Genomic DNA, 13159 nt, shown 5'->3' with positions numbered 1-13159 from the left:
TGTATGATAGGTAACTAATTTTCAGCTCATACAGACGATATCTAGTTTATAAAACAAACAGTCTTATATTTTTAGATTGCAGACATTCAGTTACAGACATGAAATTAGATAAATCAGATTACAGATGGTTTTTATCATTAAAAGCAAACAACGCTTTAGTAAAAAGTTTTGTTGGTCTTTCGATAAAAGAAAAAAAGAAAACAAAATCCTTGAAACAAGGGTTTTTCATTTCATTTCATTTCATTTCATTTCATTTTGAGGCACAGCCGTCAAAGCGATGGAGAAGAAGACCGAATCCAAAGCTGCTCCCGAGGAAGAAGAGCAAGTGCAAGTGGTGAATCCATGGGAAGTCTCCTCGGCAAAAGGAAAGATCGACTACGACAAACTGATCGACCAATTCGGGTGCCAACGCCTCGACCAGTCGTTCGTTGATCGCGTCTTTCGTCTCACCTCTCGCTCTCCTCATATCTTCCTCCGCCGCAACGTCTTCTTTGCTCACAGGTGCTTACTTACCCGACTAATGTTGGCTTGTATTTTGAGAATAATGTTAGAGCCTAAGCTCGGCTCGAACTCGGCTGTGCGGTGTGAAATTAATGCATATAACTCTAAAACATAAAAATACACTAGGCTTGCTATGGCTCAATGAGCCTAAATGATCCTACCATACAAAGCTCGAGCTTGGCTTCGAATACTATACTATACGAGCTTTCAGGCTTGATAAGGCCTGGCTCGCTTCGAGATTTTAATGAGCAGCTGGGCTCTTTGCACCCCTGATTAATAGTTTAATGAAATGTGATTACATCAACTCAGATATACTGATCTCAAATGCAGTCGTATATCTTAATTCGTGTTGATAAAATCAATTCAGTTCAGTTCAGTATTTGGTCTTCGATTGTCTAAGTGTATGGTTTTTAATAGTTTACTGACTTTTGATTTGTTTGTTAACAAGGATGTGTGTAATTTTATATATTCATTTTTGTTTTGAAACAGGGACTTCAATGAGATTTTGGATGCTTATGAACGTGGTGAAAAGTTCTATCTTTACACGGGCAGAGGGCCTTCTTCTGAGGCTCTGCATTTGGGCCATCTTGTTCCTTTCATGTTCACCAAGTAAAGTAACCTATATTTCTTATAATTATTTTAATTTATGCAATTGGAGTACATTGATGTGGCCAAATGGGTGGGTTGGGTCAAAATTAGTTATCGTTAGGAGGTTTATATGCAAAACAGATTAGAGGGGAACCAAAATGCATTAACATTTGAAATGGGTAGAAACTAAGGCTTTCAAACATACCCTAAAACAGAATTGCAGATATTTGCAGGATGCATTTAAGGTTCCTCTGGTTATACAGTTAACTGATGATGAAAAATGCATGTGGAAGAATCTTACAGTAGAAGAAAGCAAAAGACTTGCTCGTGAGAATGCAAAAGATATTATTGCTTGTGGATTTGATGTCTCAAGGACCTTTATTTTCTCAGACTTTGATTATGTTGGCGGGTAAGTATCATGATACTGAATTAGAAGCAAATTTCACGTGTTTATAAATATGTTTCATATATGGTTGAGTGTTATGTGCCTTATGTCCAAGGCTTGATGCAAACTACTATCGAGCCGGGGGTCTCACCGGAAGCAGCCTCTCTATTCCTACGGGGTAGAGGTAAGGCTGTCTACATCTTACCCTCCTCAGACCCTACCATAGCTTTGCTATTGGTGGGATATACTGAGTACGATGATGATGATGATGATATTTTGCATAGAACTCCAAACTTCTTTTTTGCTTTTATATTCATAACAGTCTCATATATTATAATATGAGATCATTATGCTAAAATAAAATAGGGTGATGTTATTAAATATTGTGTAGGATTACCTTTTAGTTTAATGGGATAATGTGAATCATGTGATACTCGATAAGTTTGTATCCTGTTCTTGATCTCGACTATATAGAGAGAATAAGAGAATTCAACTTTAGGTAAACGATCAGATTACGTATAGAAAATACAAATTGAATCCCTAGTCCCTAGTGGCCCACTAAGTATCTAGTTGATTTATTTGTTTTTATGTATTGGAAACTTTTGGTTCATTAGTAACGATATTTGATAATTTTTGAAAGCTATATATAGTATTTGATGGTGAATTCTCAAATATTAATTTTGTTGAGTATGCTTAGGAATAATCAAGGTTGAAAATTGGACGGGTTGGGTTGGTTCACACTTTTTGTCTATTTTTTTTACATTAATATTAATGTTAAATGTGATTGAAAATATATATTATTTTAACAATACAGTTTTTTAAATTACATTATTTAGGAGGCTTTTATGCTTAAGTACCCTGCCCTGTTCTTAATTTTTTTTTATTATTTTAATTTTTATCCCTTAGTATCTTCTATTGGCTTCTATTTACTGAAACATCTAAAGTAAGAATCTCACTTGCAGTGCCTTTTATGAGAACATGGTAAGGGTTGCAAAATGTGTCACATACAATAAGGTGAGAATTAGTAGCTATAAACTTACAAATTATCTGTTTTATTGTTTTAAAATCTAAAATGCTATCTATCAGAGCCTTTTACCTAATGTTCTTTGCTTGAATTATGCAGGTTGTTGGCATATTTGGTTTCACTGGTGAAGACCATATTGGAAAAGTCAGTTTTCCACCGGTCCAGGTCAGCATTTTTATTTTTTATTCTTTTGCTCATAATCTTGTATTTTGTTGAATTACAATTGGAAATTATATGATTAAAATAATGCTTTTTGAGTCAAGAAAGCTGGAACAAGATATTTTAGACTTTTAAATGACAACCCAATGACCAATCATTTTATGTAATGCTGGACTTTCTTTAACATTTTTGTTACAAAATTATAGTGTTTATATAACTGTTTTTAAGTAATTCAATGAACATTGTTTTTCTGCAGGCTGTTCCATCATTCCCGAGTTCATTTCCACACTTGTTTTCTGGCAATGATAAACTTCGCTGCTTGATTCCTTGTGCAATTGACCAGGTTGACTTTTTAGATACATTCTGTTTTTTTTTTCTTTTGTTTTGTATTTCAGTTCAGAAATTAATTTTTTTCTAGATTTTATTAGTGGTGATAATCACTATTAATGTAGGCTTTTTTAATGCTTGCAATAAGCGAAACTGTGACAACTATTGTGAAGATTGGCCATAGAATTGCTTGCATACATGCATTTTGCTTTTATAGCTCTTTTAAGTTGACTGATTTAACCCGCTTGATAACTGAACGGGTTATAGTGCATTCATGCTTATCATCAATTTGTTGTAATACTTTATTGGATTAGTAGATAGAAAATGATTTTCTAGATGGAAAACTTTTACCACAAACATAGTTGTCAAAAGCGCCCGTAGCGGGCGCTATAGCGAATAGCGTCGTGAGGCGGCAATACGCTGCTACAAGGCACTTAGCGCCACATATCGATCGAATAGCGACCTCCGATGGCAAATTCCGGCGCCGGCGCTGGCGCTGTGATTGTTGCCGGAAACCTACCGGAAACCAGGAAGATGAAAGAAGGGCTGCGGGAAGAAGGAGCGGCTGTTTAATATTTACCCATTTTAGGGTTAAATATGTAGGGATGTTAATATTTACCCCTTATATCTTTCACATGTTTACATTTACCTCCTAAAACTTATAAATTTTTACATAAAAGAAGTAAAATTAGTTTGTTTACCTTAACATTTAACCCCCTCTATCTGCACTAATTTACATTTAGTCCTTAAACTTATAAATTTATGCATAAAAGTTATAAAATGAACATTATATATATATATATATATAGGGTAAGGTTAAAATGAAAACCCACTTGAGTTGTGAAAATCCGCAAAAACCCTATGTAACATCGTTTTTTTTGTTACATGTAATATATGTTGTAGCATTTAATACAAAACATTGAAACATCAAAAAAAAATGTTTTGCTATTTTTTAACATTTTTTTACTAATTTTTATATATGTTTTCAGGAGAGAGAAAAAGTTATATTTATATTTACATTTTTTATTCACTTTAATTGTGGACCACAAGATTTAAACATTAATTAAAAACATGTGGTTGAGAATGGGTTTTTAGAGTTTTCACAACTCAAGTGGGTTTTCATTTTATACTTAGCCTATATATATATAAAAATTATAAAATGAACATTATTGCTAAACACAAAATAGCGGGCGCTATTTACCGCTATTCGCTACATAGCATATAGGTGGCCCGTCGCTATTTACCGCTATTCGCTATTGACAACTATGACCACAAATTAAATATTCATTATTTGATAATTGGTTTTGAATATTTTATTGTTTCAGGATCCTTATTTCAGGATGACACGTGATGTTGCACCTCGGTTAGGTTATAATAAGCCTGCATTAATTGAGTCATTATTCTTTCCAGCCCTTCAGGTACGTTGAAATCATATTCTAGTTATCAAGTATTCAGTTTGCATTTATTTATTTATTTATGATGTATTTATTTAGTTTGTTAAATTTTTTAGGGAGAAACAGGCAAGATGTCAGCCAGTGATCCAAATTCTGCAATATATGTAACTGACTCGCAGAAGGCTATTAAGGACAAGGTGTGTTTCTTATATCTTATATTGAGTTATAAGTTTGCTTATTTTTATAGAATGAGCTACACGGTTGGTGTTTGTGGTTTTCCCGTCTTACGGATTTAATACATACTTTTCAGAGTTACACCTTTAGTTCAGTGATTTGAAAAAAAGTTCACACATTTATCCCTGCCCTTGGATGTGATTATCCTTTTTGTTAATTTTTTTAAGATGACAAGAATGTCCCTAGGTTAGTTGTAAAAAGATAAAGGTGGGAGTTGGCTATACACTAACACACAAGCTAGAAACCTGTGTATTACACGGATTGTATAAAAAAAAAATTAAATATTTAGTAATTAAGATATAGGAATTATAAACCGATATTTAGAGATAACCTATGATTGAAATTATGTATAAGTTACTATATTTAAGTTTTCTTTGGGCTTATAGAATTGTGACATGTCGCGCAAATAGTTATTTACTAGATATTTATGTATTTATATACATATTATAGGGTAATATTATATAATATTAATAAGATATGTATTATAATATAATATCTATTTAGTTTTTAGTTTTATTTTTATTTTTAATAGTAAAGGGGCGTTGTGGTCATTTCACACACATTTAACAGAAAAAGATAACCCCATTCAAGGGTGGGGACTAAATGCGTTACTTTTTCGAAAATCACTAGAGTAAAGGTGTAATTTTTGAAAAAAAAGTGTATCAACTATCAAATTTGTAGTATAGGTAAGCCAAGGGACCATTCATGTAATTTGTTCATTTCATATTATGGAATATTAATGTGCAAATGACCACCCTAAGTGTTTGCATCTAATCATCTCTATTGTCTTATAAACTTATTATATTTATTATATTATTGATTTATTCACTTGCTGATAATGATAAGTTGATATATAAATGTATACACAGGTAAACAGATACGCTTTCTCGGGGGGACAAGATTCTATTGAGAATCACAGGAAGTATGGAGCAAATCTTGAGGTATATGAATGATTTTTTAGTAAACATTATGTTGATTATTTAATTGCTCAAAAAACAACAATCCACTTTGATTAAATATTGGCTGCATTTATCTGTTGGTTTTTTTGTAAGATTATCCTTTTCTGTCAATATTGGAGGATTCGTCAAACATTTGTTCCTAATACTTGCGACAAAATGATTTTGTGAGTTAACTTGTATGAATGGCTGAGTATGACATGTTGTGTAGGTGGATATACCTTTCAAATACCTTAGTTTCTTTTTGGAGGATGATGAGGAACTTGAACATATTAGGAAGGTAAGTAATTCATGCCTTTAAGTTGCTGTAAAGATGTGAAATTTGTTCCACCTCGCACAAGTAAATATTTTATAAATTTAATTATTTCAGGAATATGGTTCGGGACGCATGCTTACTGGTGAAATAAAGAAGAGATTAATTGATGTTTTAACCGAATTGGTGGAAAGACACCGAGCAGCAAGGGCAGCAGTAACTGATGAGGTATTTTACAATTGTTTTTGTAATAATTGTCTGTTTTGACTAATTGACCCCGTTGACTGATTTGAGGTGGCCATAATTGACCTGTTGACTAATTGAGTTGACCCAAATTAAGTGATGCACAATTTTATTTATTTTTTATTTCCCAAATCAACTTAATTTTTGAATAACTGGTCACGATTGACGCCTATATTATTTCAACATTGAGTATAGAAAAACATGTAAAAATAAATAAATTAATTTAGGTTTTAAAACACTCTTGAACCGAGCTGAGCTGAAACTAGCTAGAGCTTCACTATGCTTGTGAGCTTAAATAAAAAAATTAAATATTTAATAAATGGTAAATGAGCTGAGCTTGACTTTGAAAAATTATTAACGGGCTGTGCTTGACCCGAGCTCGTGTTCTTGTAACTTAAATGAGCCGTGCCAAGCTTGTTTGAGCTTGTTAAGATTACTAGTTAATAGATAAAAACTTTATGTTAGATTTTACACATTGCATTGTCTTTTGTTGCAGATGGTTGATGCATTCATGGCGGTTAGACCACTTCCGAATATGTTTAACTGAAAGTGAGGGTAGTTTATTGAAAGTGTTTTAATTAATACCAACGGTTTACACTATTGAGTTTATCGGGAGAATCATGTTACCTGTATCTTTGTTGACTTTTTCGTTACGAGTGATGTCTTGCTACAAAATTTTTTATGAATACAAGCTTTTTTAGTATGGCAAATTTGTTGGACTTCAGTATTATGGTTTTGTAATACATTTTGTTGTAGTTTTGTGTTTCCAAGTAGCATAGAAATGCTACTGGTACTGTAAAACACCTTAAATTTATGGATTTTAGTAGTGGGGATGGCAATTTCCGACATGACTTGAAACATGAACATGACAAGAACCAAGGAACCGGAACCGAACCGGTGCCTCAGAACCGCTAACATGAGTTATCTAACGGTTCTCAGTATTTGCATTAGACAGTTCCCGGTTCGGTTCCGGGTAAACTGACGGTTCTGGACGTGGAACCGAAGAACCAGAACATTAAAACTTTTTAAATAAATTTACCGATTCCCCCTTTTTATAGGGTAACATATTAGCCGACATCCATTCAGTTATTCTTTAATTTAAATCTTCTTTCTTTGCGTTCAATACCTAACAGTCAAGATCAATATAATATAAAATGACATGATCTATCGCCACTAACGATTTATTTAACTTAAGTAGTTAGTTTTTAATAAAAAATATAATGAATGTTTGTGTTACAATCTAAATTAATTTTATCATGAAAGAAGACAAAATTATACATCCTTGTTTTGTAGTTTGAAAAGTTTGCACAACCCATTTAATGAATAAACGGCCGAACCATTTTTGGCACATAACTGATTACCGAGAACCGACTTTAACGGTTTTGGAACTGACCGGTTTAATTTATAGGTTCCGGCTCTATTTTTCAGTCATTTTCGGTTCCGGTTCCAGTTTGGTTCTTGCGGTTCCGAACCGTTGCACAGTCCTAAAAATATGGGACGTTTCGAGTTAAACAATTCAGCCATCAAATCAACACAAGTCAGCCGTAGCTTGAATCATTGCAGTTGGATGAACAAGAAGTGGTGCTAGAAAATGATAACAAACTAATGGAAGTCAGACTTTTGTAAGAATGAATGATTTTATTATGGATGTAAACAAAACAAAAATGAATGAAGCTCAAACAAAAAATTTAATTCACTACTTCCTTCATGTTGAAGCTATTCATATGTTTTTGGAGTGACCCTTGTAAGTAGTCTCGATATTCATCGGTTTTCATGTGCTCGTGCCTTGGTGTTTTCGTTTTAAGAATGGCATCTTGGTGACTCTCCAATTTGAGTGATATCGAACTTAGTTTTGTAACAGCGCGCATGCGTACAGGTTTTTGATTTTCGTGTTTCTTAAATAATATATCCTTGCTTGAATTATAGGTTTCTAAACTTTGTTTTTGAAAGATGGTGGGTGACTGTTGCTGATGATGATTAAGCATTTCTACTTGAAAATTCCCTTCCAATATTCTCAAGACCTGCAAACACCATAGTTAGGAGGAAATAAGTTATCAAATTACATTAACAGTAGATTACACATTTTTTTCATTGAAAGGTATATCATTTAGGTTTTGAGGATTACATTAGTAAAACAATGGAAACTCTCATGCCGAAATGTATATTGTTAGAGTACTATAAATAGTTATGTGATATTCTGATTATGGCTATTTTTGATCTACGGAGTTGATTTAAAAGTTAGCAGACTCTTACTGAAACTTAAAAATAACGTAACTTGGTCGACAAGTGTAGTTATGACCTATGAGGCCCATAAGCAAAGGCATCAATGAGACAATCATGTGGCAAATAGCTATAGGCAGTCCGAGCCAACTTTTGGGCACGGAATCCATCTGTTAGGGCTCTCATTTCGTCACTAAAGACTTCCCCTATTTTTTCATTTTTTAGTCTAAAACCGTAAATCACCGAATTAAGCATTTAATATTTAGAATTACCTGTCAAATTTAGAATTCAAAGGAGACCCTCATGTCATGTTTTGATCATTCAATAATATATTATTTATTCTCTTGAAGAGTTTTTCTCTTTATTTATTCTCTTGCTTTGCAAAACTACTATCAAAACTCATATGCATATGATCTAAATTAATATGTTATGAATGAAGGATTCACCTTAGACATCCTTGGCCTTTGTTCCGGGTGAGGTGATATACATAAACTGGCTGCATACATCACACACTCCACTTCTTTCACATCATACTTGTTTGCTAATCTAGGATCAATCATTTCTGCACATACCTTTCCCTCTACAAGTAAACATCGACCCTGAAAAGTGCGTGCAAGAATCCATCTCAGTTAATCCGTAAACTTATGTGTTTTGTCGCATAACACTGACAACACACGTACATTAATGAAGATTCATACCCATTCTGAAAAGTACTGCTGCCTAGAAGTTCTTGAGAATTCAGTAGCCTTGATGCCCGTTAAAATCTCCAAAAGAACGACCCCAAATGCATATACATCGGCTTTCTCTGTTATTAATCCAGTTTGTGTATACTCAGGAGCCAAGTAACTGCATGTAAAACATTAAAACATTAGTGCTTCCTTGAATCATGTATTGGATTCCAATATTATTCTAAGTTTAGTATGTAGGTAATCGACACCCGAATGCACCGACAACTCGCGTCTCTTCCTCTAATTGCCCATCCGGTTGACATCTAGCTAGTCCAAAATCTCCTACCTATGTTTAGAATGTACCATTTTTCCATAAAGAAAACTAGAACAAGAAAACAAATTAGAGAGCTAAGAGACTTTTGATGACTGACCATTGGTTCAAAATCATGCGTTAAGAGTATATTGTTAGGCCGGAAATCTCTATGTACTATGCAACCGACGCGACAATCTTCATGAAGATATCTTAAGGCTCTTGCTGCACCACATGCAACCTTCATTCTATTCTCCCAAGTCATCACCTCACCATCCTTTTTTCCTGCATACATCAAATAGTTTGATTACTATTCATAAATGGTCATGAGGGTAGGCAATGCAATGAAAGTTATTAAAGGATGCACTAGAATTACAATTTTTTTTTCACACACTAAAGCACTTAGCACTCTTAACAAATTTTGTTTGACTAAATAGGGCTTGATCTCGAGCTCAGCTTGTTTATTAATTATTTATTGTTTTAATTATTTTATTTATATACGTAAGCATTAGTTTTTATATATTTATTCATTTTTATCATATATTTATATATAACTTATTATGTAAATTTATATTTATATGCTGAATAAAATTATAAATAGCATGCTTGTTTATACTCACGACCAGGCCTAGCTAAGCTTGACAAGGGCATTTAACTTCGGCTCGATTCAAGCTTTTATCGAGCCGATCTGAGTAGCTCACGAGTGAGCTCGCTTCATTTACGCCCATAGCATGGTCATATAATAGTTATGCAAATTTTAACACTAAGTCACTGACATATTTCTTTTGTCACAGTATTGCTTGGAAATATTTCAAGAAAATTGTTCAGAAATAATAAGATTTCATATTTACTAGTGTATTAAAATAATATGAAAAAAATTCTAAGTTTCAGAAACAATAATATAAATCAGGGGTGGAGAGACATTTACCATATAAGTGCTTGTCCAAAGACCCATAACAAGCAAACTCATATACAAGTAGCCACTCCTTCTCAATGCAGTAACCAATCAGCATGACCAGATTCTTGTGCTGTGCACTTTTCAACACTTCAACTTCAGAACAAAACTCGGCTGCGCCTTGTGCACTAACCATCTTCCGTTTCTTAACCGCCACAACCTGTCCATCGCTCAAAACGCCTCTATACACTTTACCATATCCACCTTCCGCCAAGAAGTTGCTTGTCGAAAATCCATTGGTTGCCTTCTCAACCTCTTCATGGCTGAACCTTCGTGGCGATCTACCAAACACTGGAACATTATGCTTGCATATGGAACAAAGAGGGGGTGGTGCAGGTGGCTCTTTTAGTGATAGAGACATGTCTCTTCTTACGCTTGAGGTTCTGTCTATAATTTGAGTATTTGTGTGACTAAAAGATACCCTTCTTGTAGTTTGTTGTCTAAACTCTTTTTGATTCCTTTCTCTTTGGTCTAAACTTGAGGCGTATGGTATCACTACTGGTACAATTTCTCTCTCCGTGCCTACATTTCTTGTCATATCTGTTCTAGATACAAAAGGGGAGCATGATTAATTATCTCATTTGCATGAAATTAATTATCTAATTACATAATGAGACATGGTTAGTTATCTCACCATCCGTAACTCTCAAATGATTTCCATTTTGATATGTTTTTTCTTTTGTAAGATGAGATATCGATCTGCGAGCTGGTGCCTTAACCACCTTAATCTCAAATTCAGGAATCTGATCCAATTGTTGTGATTTCGAATACTGTTTTGAGCGAGGAGGTGTGGACTTTGCAGCTGGAGAGGGAGTCTTTTGCTGACCATATTCAGTTCTCGCTGAAGATGAACTCGAATAAGTTGATGAAGTGTTTTGTCTGTTAGATGAGCTTGAGGTAAGATCTGATGCATCTGGAGTTTGATTGTAGGCCGGCAAAGCACCTAACATATCAGCCATAGTAGGGACTTGTTCTTGATCACCCTTTGTGGTAAGTGGGATGTTTACTGATCTAAGAATCTTGTGAAGGGGTCCATCCACGAGTACGACATTGCAATTCAAGTATTGATCTAAGCAACAATGTGCTTCGTTTTTTAATCGTCTGCCACATTGAAATAGCAAATATTTTTAATCACTCAATTTCTAGCCGGTTTTGTTAATTTTGATATATAAGCATGCATACTGATCAAGAATCACCCATTTTGCATGTAACTCGGTTGCTACCATTGCGACTGATCCCACTGGCGCATATGCTATAACTTTTACTTCAGTATGAACCTGGTACCATGAAGCCAAACAGCAATAAGTTCAAAATCTCATGGCGGAAAACATATGACAACCCTATGGGAAAATGTAAGTCTCAACTTCAAAAAACATAACTATTTGCTGTTTAAAATAATAGCATGAGGATTATAGTTAATCAAACTCAGTCTTAGGTAGTAAATTTCAATATTTTAGGCAGAACTTTAAATTTTGAATTTTTGGTTAAACTTCATATAAACCTAGAGTATCAGTTTCTAACTATGTACCATTTTCGGAAAATAACACTAGTCTTCTTCATTTACTAAAACATATCTAAATACTTTAATTTTACTTCAAAATCATCCTAAATGCATAAATTTGCCTAGGTATGACAAATAAGCACCAAAGAGTACTTACCTTGACAACTTTGTGAAGAGAGAAGAGATGGTGTATCATTTGTGAACACGCATTATAAACTCGTTGCGGTATATCACGCCCATTGTCTACAAATCCAACCTTATCTGACACATCATTTTTCTTCACACTCCGTTTCTTCAGCATGCCTATCGCACAAAGAGTTATAAACAAACAGAATAAGGACACACGCAAGATGTTATTCATCAACTTCTTAGACAATCAGGAGAAGAAAATGCAATTTAATTACATATATTATTTTCGCAATTTCCATATAAAAATGTAAAACATGTTCAAATTTATAAGAGCCAAAGATAAAACAATTTAATTTGTACTCATGATGCATATATGGCTAATTAAGTTGTAGTGGTGAGTTAATCTTACGAGAAAAGAATCCCTTGGAGTTGTGACGTGGTTGAGTATTCTTTACGGGTAGAGGATTGTGCTCATGAGAAGGGATAATGGCAAGTATGATTAGTGAATCCATAGGTTTGATCACGTTTTGAACCGCCCATTCGAGTGCATAATCGGTGATCTCTCTACCCACCTCAATGCAAATTAATATCACCTGACCAACCATTTTACAAACTTTGTCAGCTCACTGAGTTAACTTATAATATCATCTGATAAAGCAGAAGGTGTTGGATACGTTCATAAAGTTTATATAGCATCGATTCTTTTAAGGTTTTATTAATCATTTTTGTCTTTATGTTGCTTATTCTTAAACAGCGGTGAGTAGATATAGTCAACCGAAATATACAAATGGCATAACTAGAAGCAAGCAGGCAGTCAAGTTGTGGCTTTGTGCTTGTTTTCTAGCTTTTGGATACTTTTATTTTCCGGTGATCAAATTCTAAATGCAATGAAAAACCACAACAAATATTGCATACTCTTCTTTCTTTGACCAATTCTATCCTGCAGTCCTGCACCATTAACATCCAAAAAAGAATATCATCCGGAGGAGTCAAGGGGGTTGGTGTCAAGACTAAAAAATGCATGTAAGTTTCGGTGGGGTTGATAGGTAAATATATTTATTTTTCTACATTTGTTAATACAAATAACTGACGTGTCATGATCCAAAACTATAAATAAATAAAATTTTATGTGCACTACTCGAACCATACCGAACCAGTACGGCATGTACCGTCTAGCACCGATACCGAACTTGCATAAATCCGCATACCGAATACCGTGCCATATATAAGCACATTCGGGAATGCCGTACCATATATATAAGCACATCCGGGAATGCCGTACCATTCGGAAATGGTATGTTGGGTTTATGGA

At 34.1% G+C, this 13159-nt stretch overlaps 2 protein-coding genes across 2 annotated transcripts; one reads left to right on the top strand and one right to left on the bottom strand.

Moving 5' to 3' along the window:
• Nucleotides 1–274: 274 nt before the first annotated feature.
• LOC143596895 (tryptophan--tRNA ligase, cytoplasmic-like) lies at nt 275–6774 on the top strand. Its single transcript, XM_077075552.1, has 12 exons — nt 275–501; nt 991–1110; nt 1313–1498; nt 2437–2488; nt 2598–2663; nt 2914–3000; nt 4310–4402; nt 4495–4575; nt 5482–5553; nt 5780–5848; nt 5939–6049; nt 6561–6774. The coding sequence occupies exons 1-12, from the start codon at nt 278–280 to the stop codon at nt 6609–6611; spliced, it is 1212 nt and encodes a 403-aa protein (XP_076931667.1). The 5' UTR covers nt 275–277; the 3' UTR covers nt 6612–6774.
• A 978-nt stretch (nt 6775–7752) lies between these two features.
• Nucleotides 7753–12474, bottom strand: LOC143596896 (inactive protein kinase SELMODRAFT_444075-like). Its single transcript, XM_077075553.1, has 10 exons — nt 12257–12474; nt 11876–12021; nt 11400–11494; nt 10852–11318; nt 10191–10757; nt 9384–9547; nt 9222–9298; nt 8983–9130; nt 8731–8883; nt 7753–8085 (listed from the first exon to the last, which is right to left on the bottom strand). The coding sequence occupies exons 1-10, from the start codon at nt 12450–12452 to the stop codon at nt 7753–7755; spliced, it is 2346 nt and encodes a 781-aa protein (XP_076931668.1). The 5' UTR covers nt 12453–12474.
• Between the last annotated feature and the right edge of the window lie 685 nt (nt 12475–13159).

This window comes from Bidens hawaiensis, unplaced genomic scaffold (assembly GCF_021521415.1).
Source record: "Bidens hawaiensis isolate Kalapana, Puna unplaced genomic scaffold, B.hawaiensis_p1.1 tig00047351_1, whole genome shotgun sequence".
NCBI lineage: Eukaryota > Viridiplantae > Streptophyta > Magnoliopsida > Asterales > Asteraceae > Bidens > Bidens hawaiensis.
This window is presented reverse-complemented; position numbering and strand designations above follow the sequence as displayed.

Excerpts from the sequence above, each read along its gene's own strand:
- LOC143596895 (XM_077075552.1), top strand. The coding sequence starts at position 278 with ATGGAGAAGAAGACCGAATCCAAAGCTGCTCCCGAGGAAGAAGAGCAA. Across the intron at positions 1,111-1,312 it reads GTTCCTTTCATGTTCACCAA|ATATTTGCAGGATGCATTTA; the intron begins GTAAAGTAACCT and ends ACAGAATTGCAG. Across the intron at positions 1,499-2,436 it reads GACTTTGATTATGTTGGCGG|TGCCTTTTATGAGAACATGG; the intron begins GTAAGTATCATG and ends TCTCACTTGCAG.
- LOC143596896 (XM_077075553.1), bottom strand. The coding sequence starts at position 12,452 with ATGGTTGGTCAGGTGATATTAATTTGCATTGAGGTGGGTAGAGAGATC. Across the intron at positions 12,022-12,256 it reads CTCCAAGGGATTCTTTTCTC|GCATGCTGAAGAAACGGAGT; the intron begins GTAAGATTAACT and ends TTTGTGCGATAG. Across the intron at positions 11,319-11,399 it reads AAATGGGTGATTCTTGATCA|ACGATTAAAAAACGAAGCAC; the intron begins GTATGCATGCTT and ends TCAATGTGGCAG.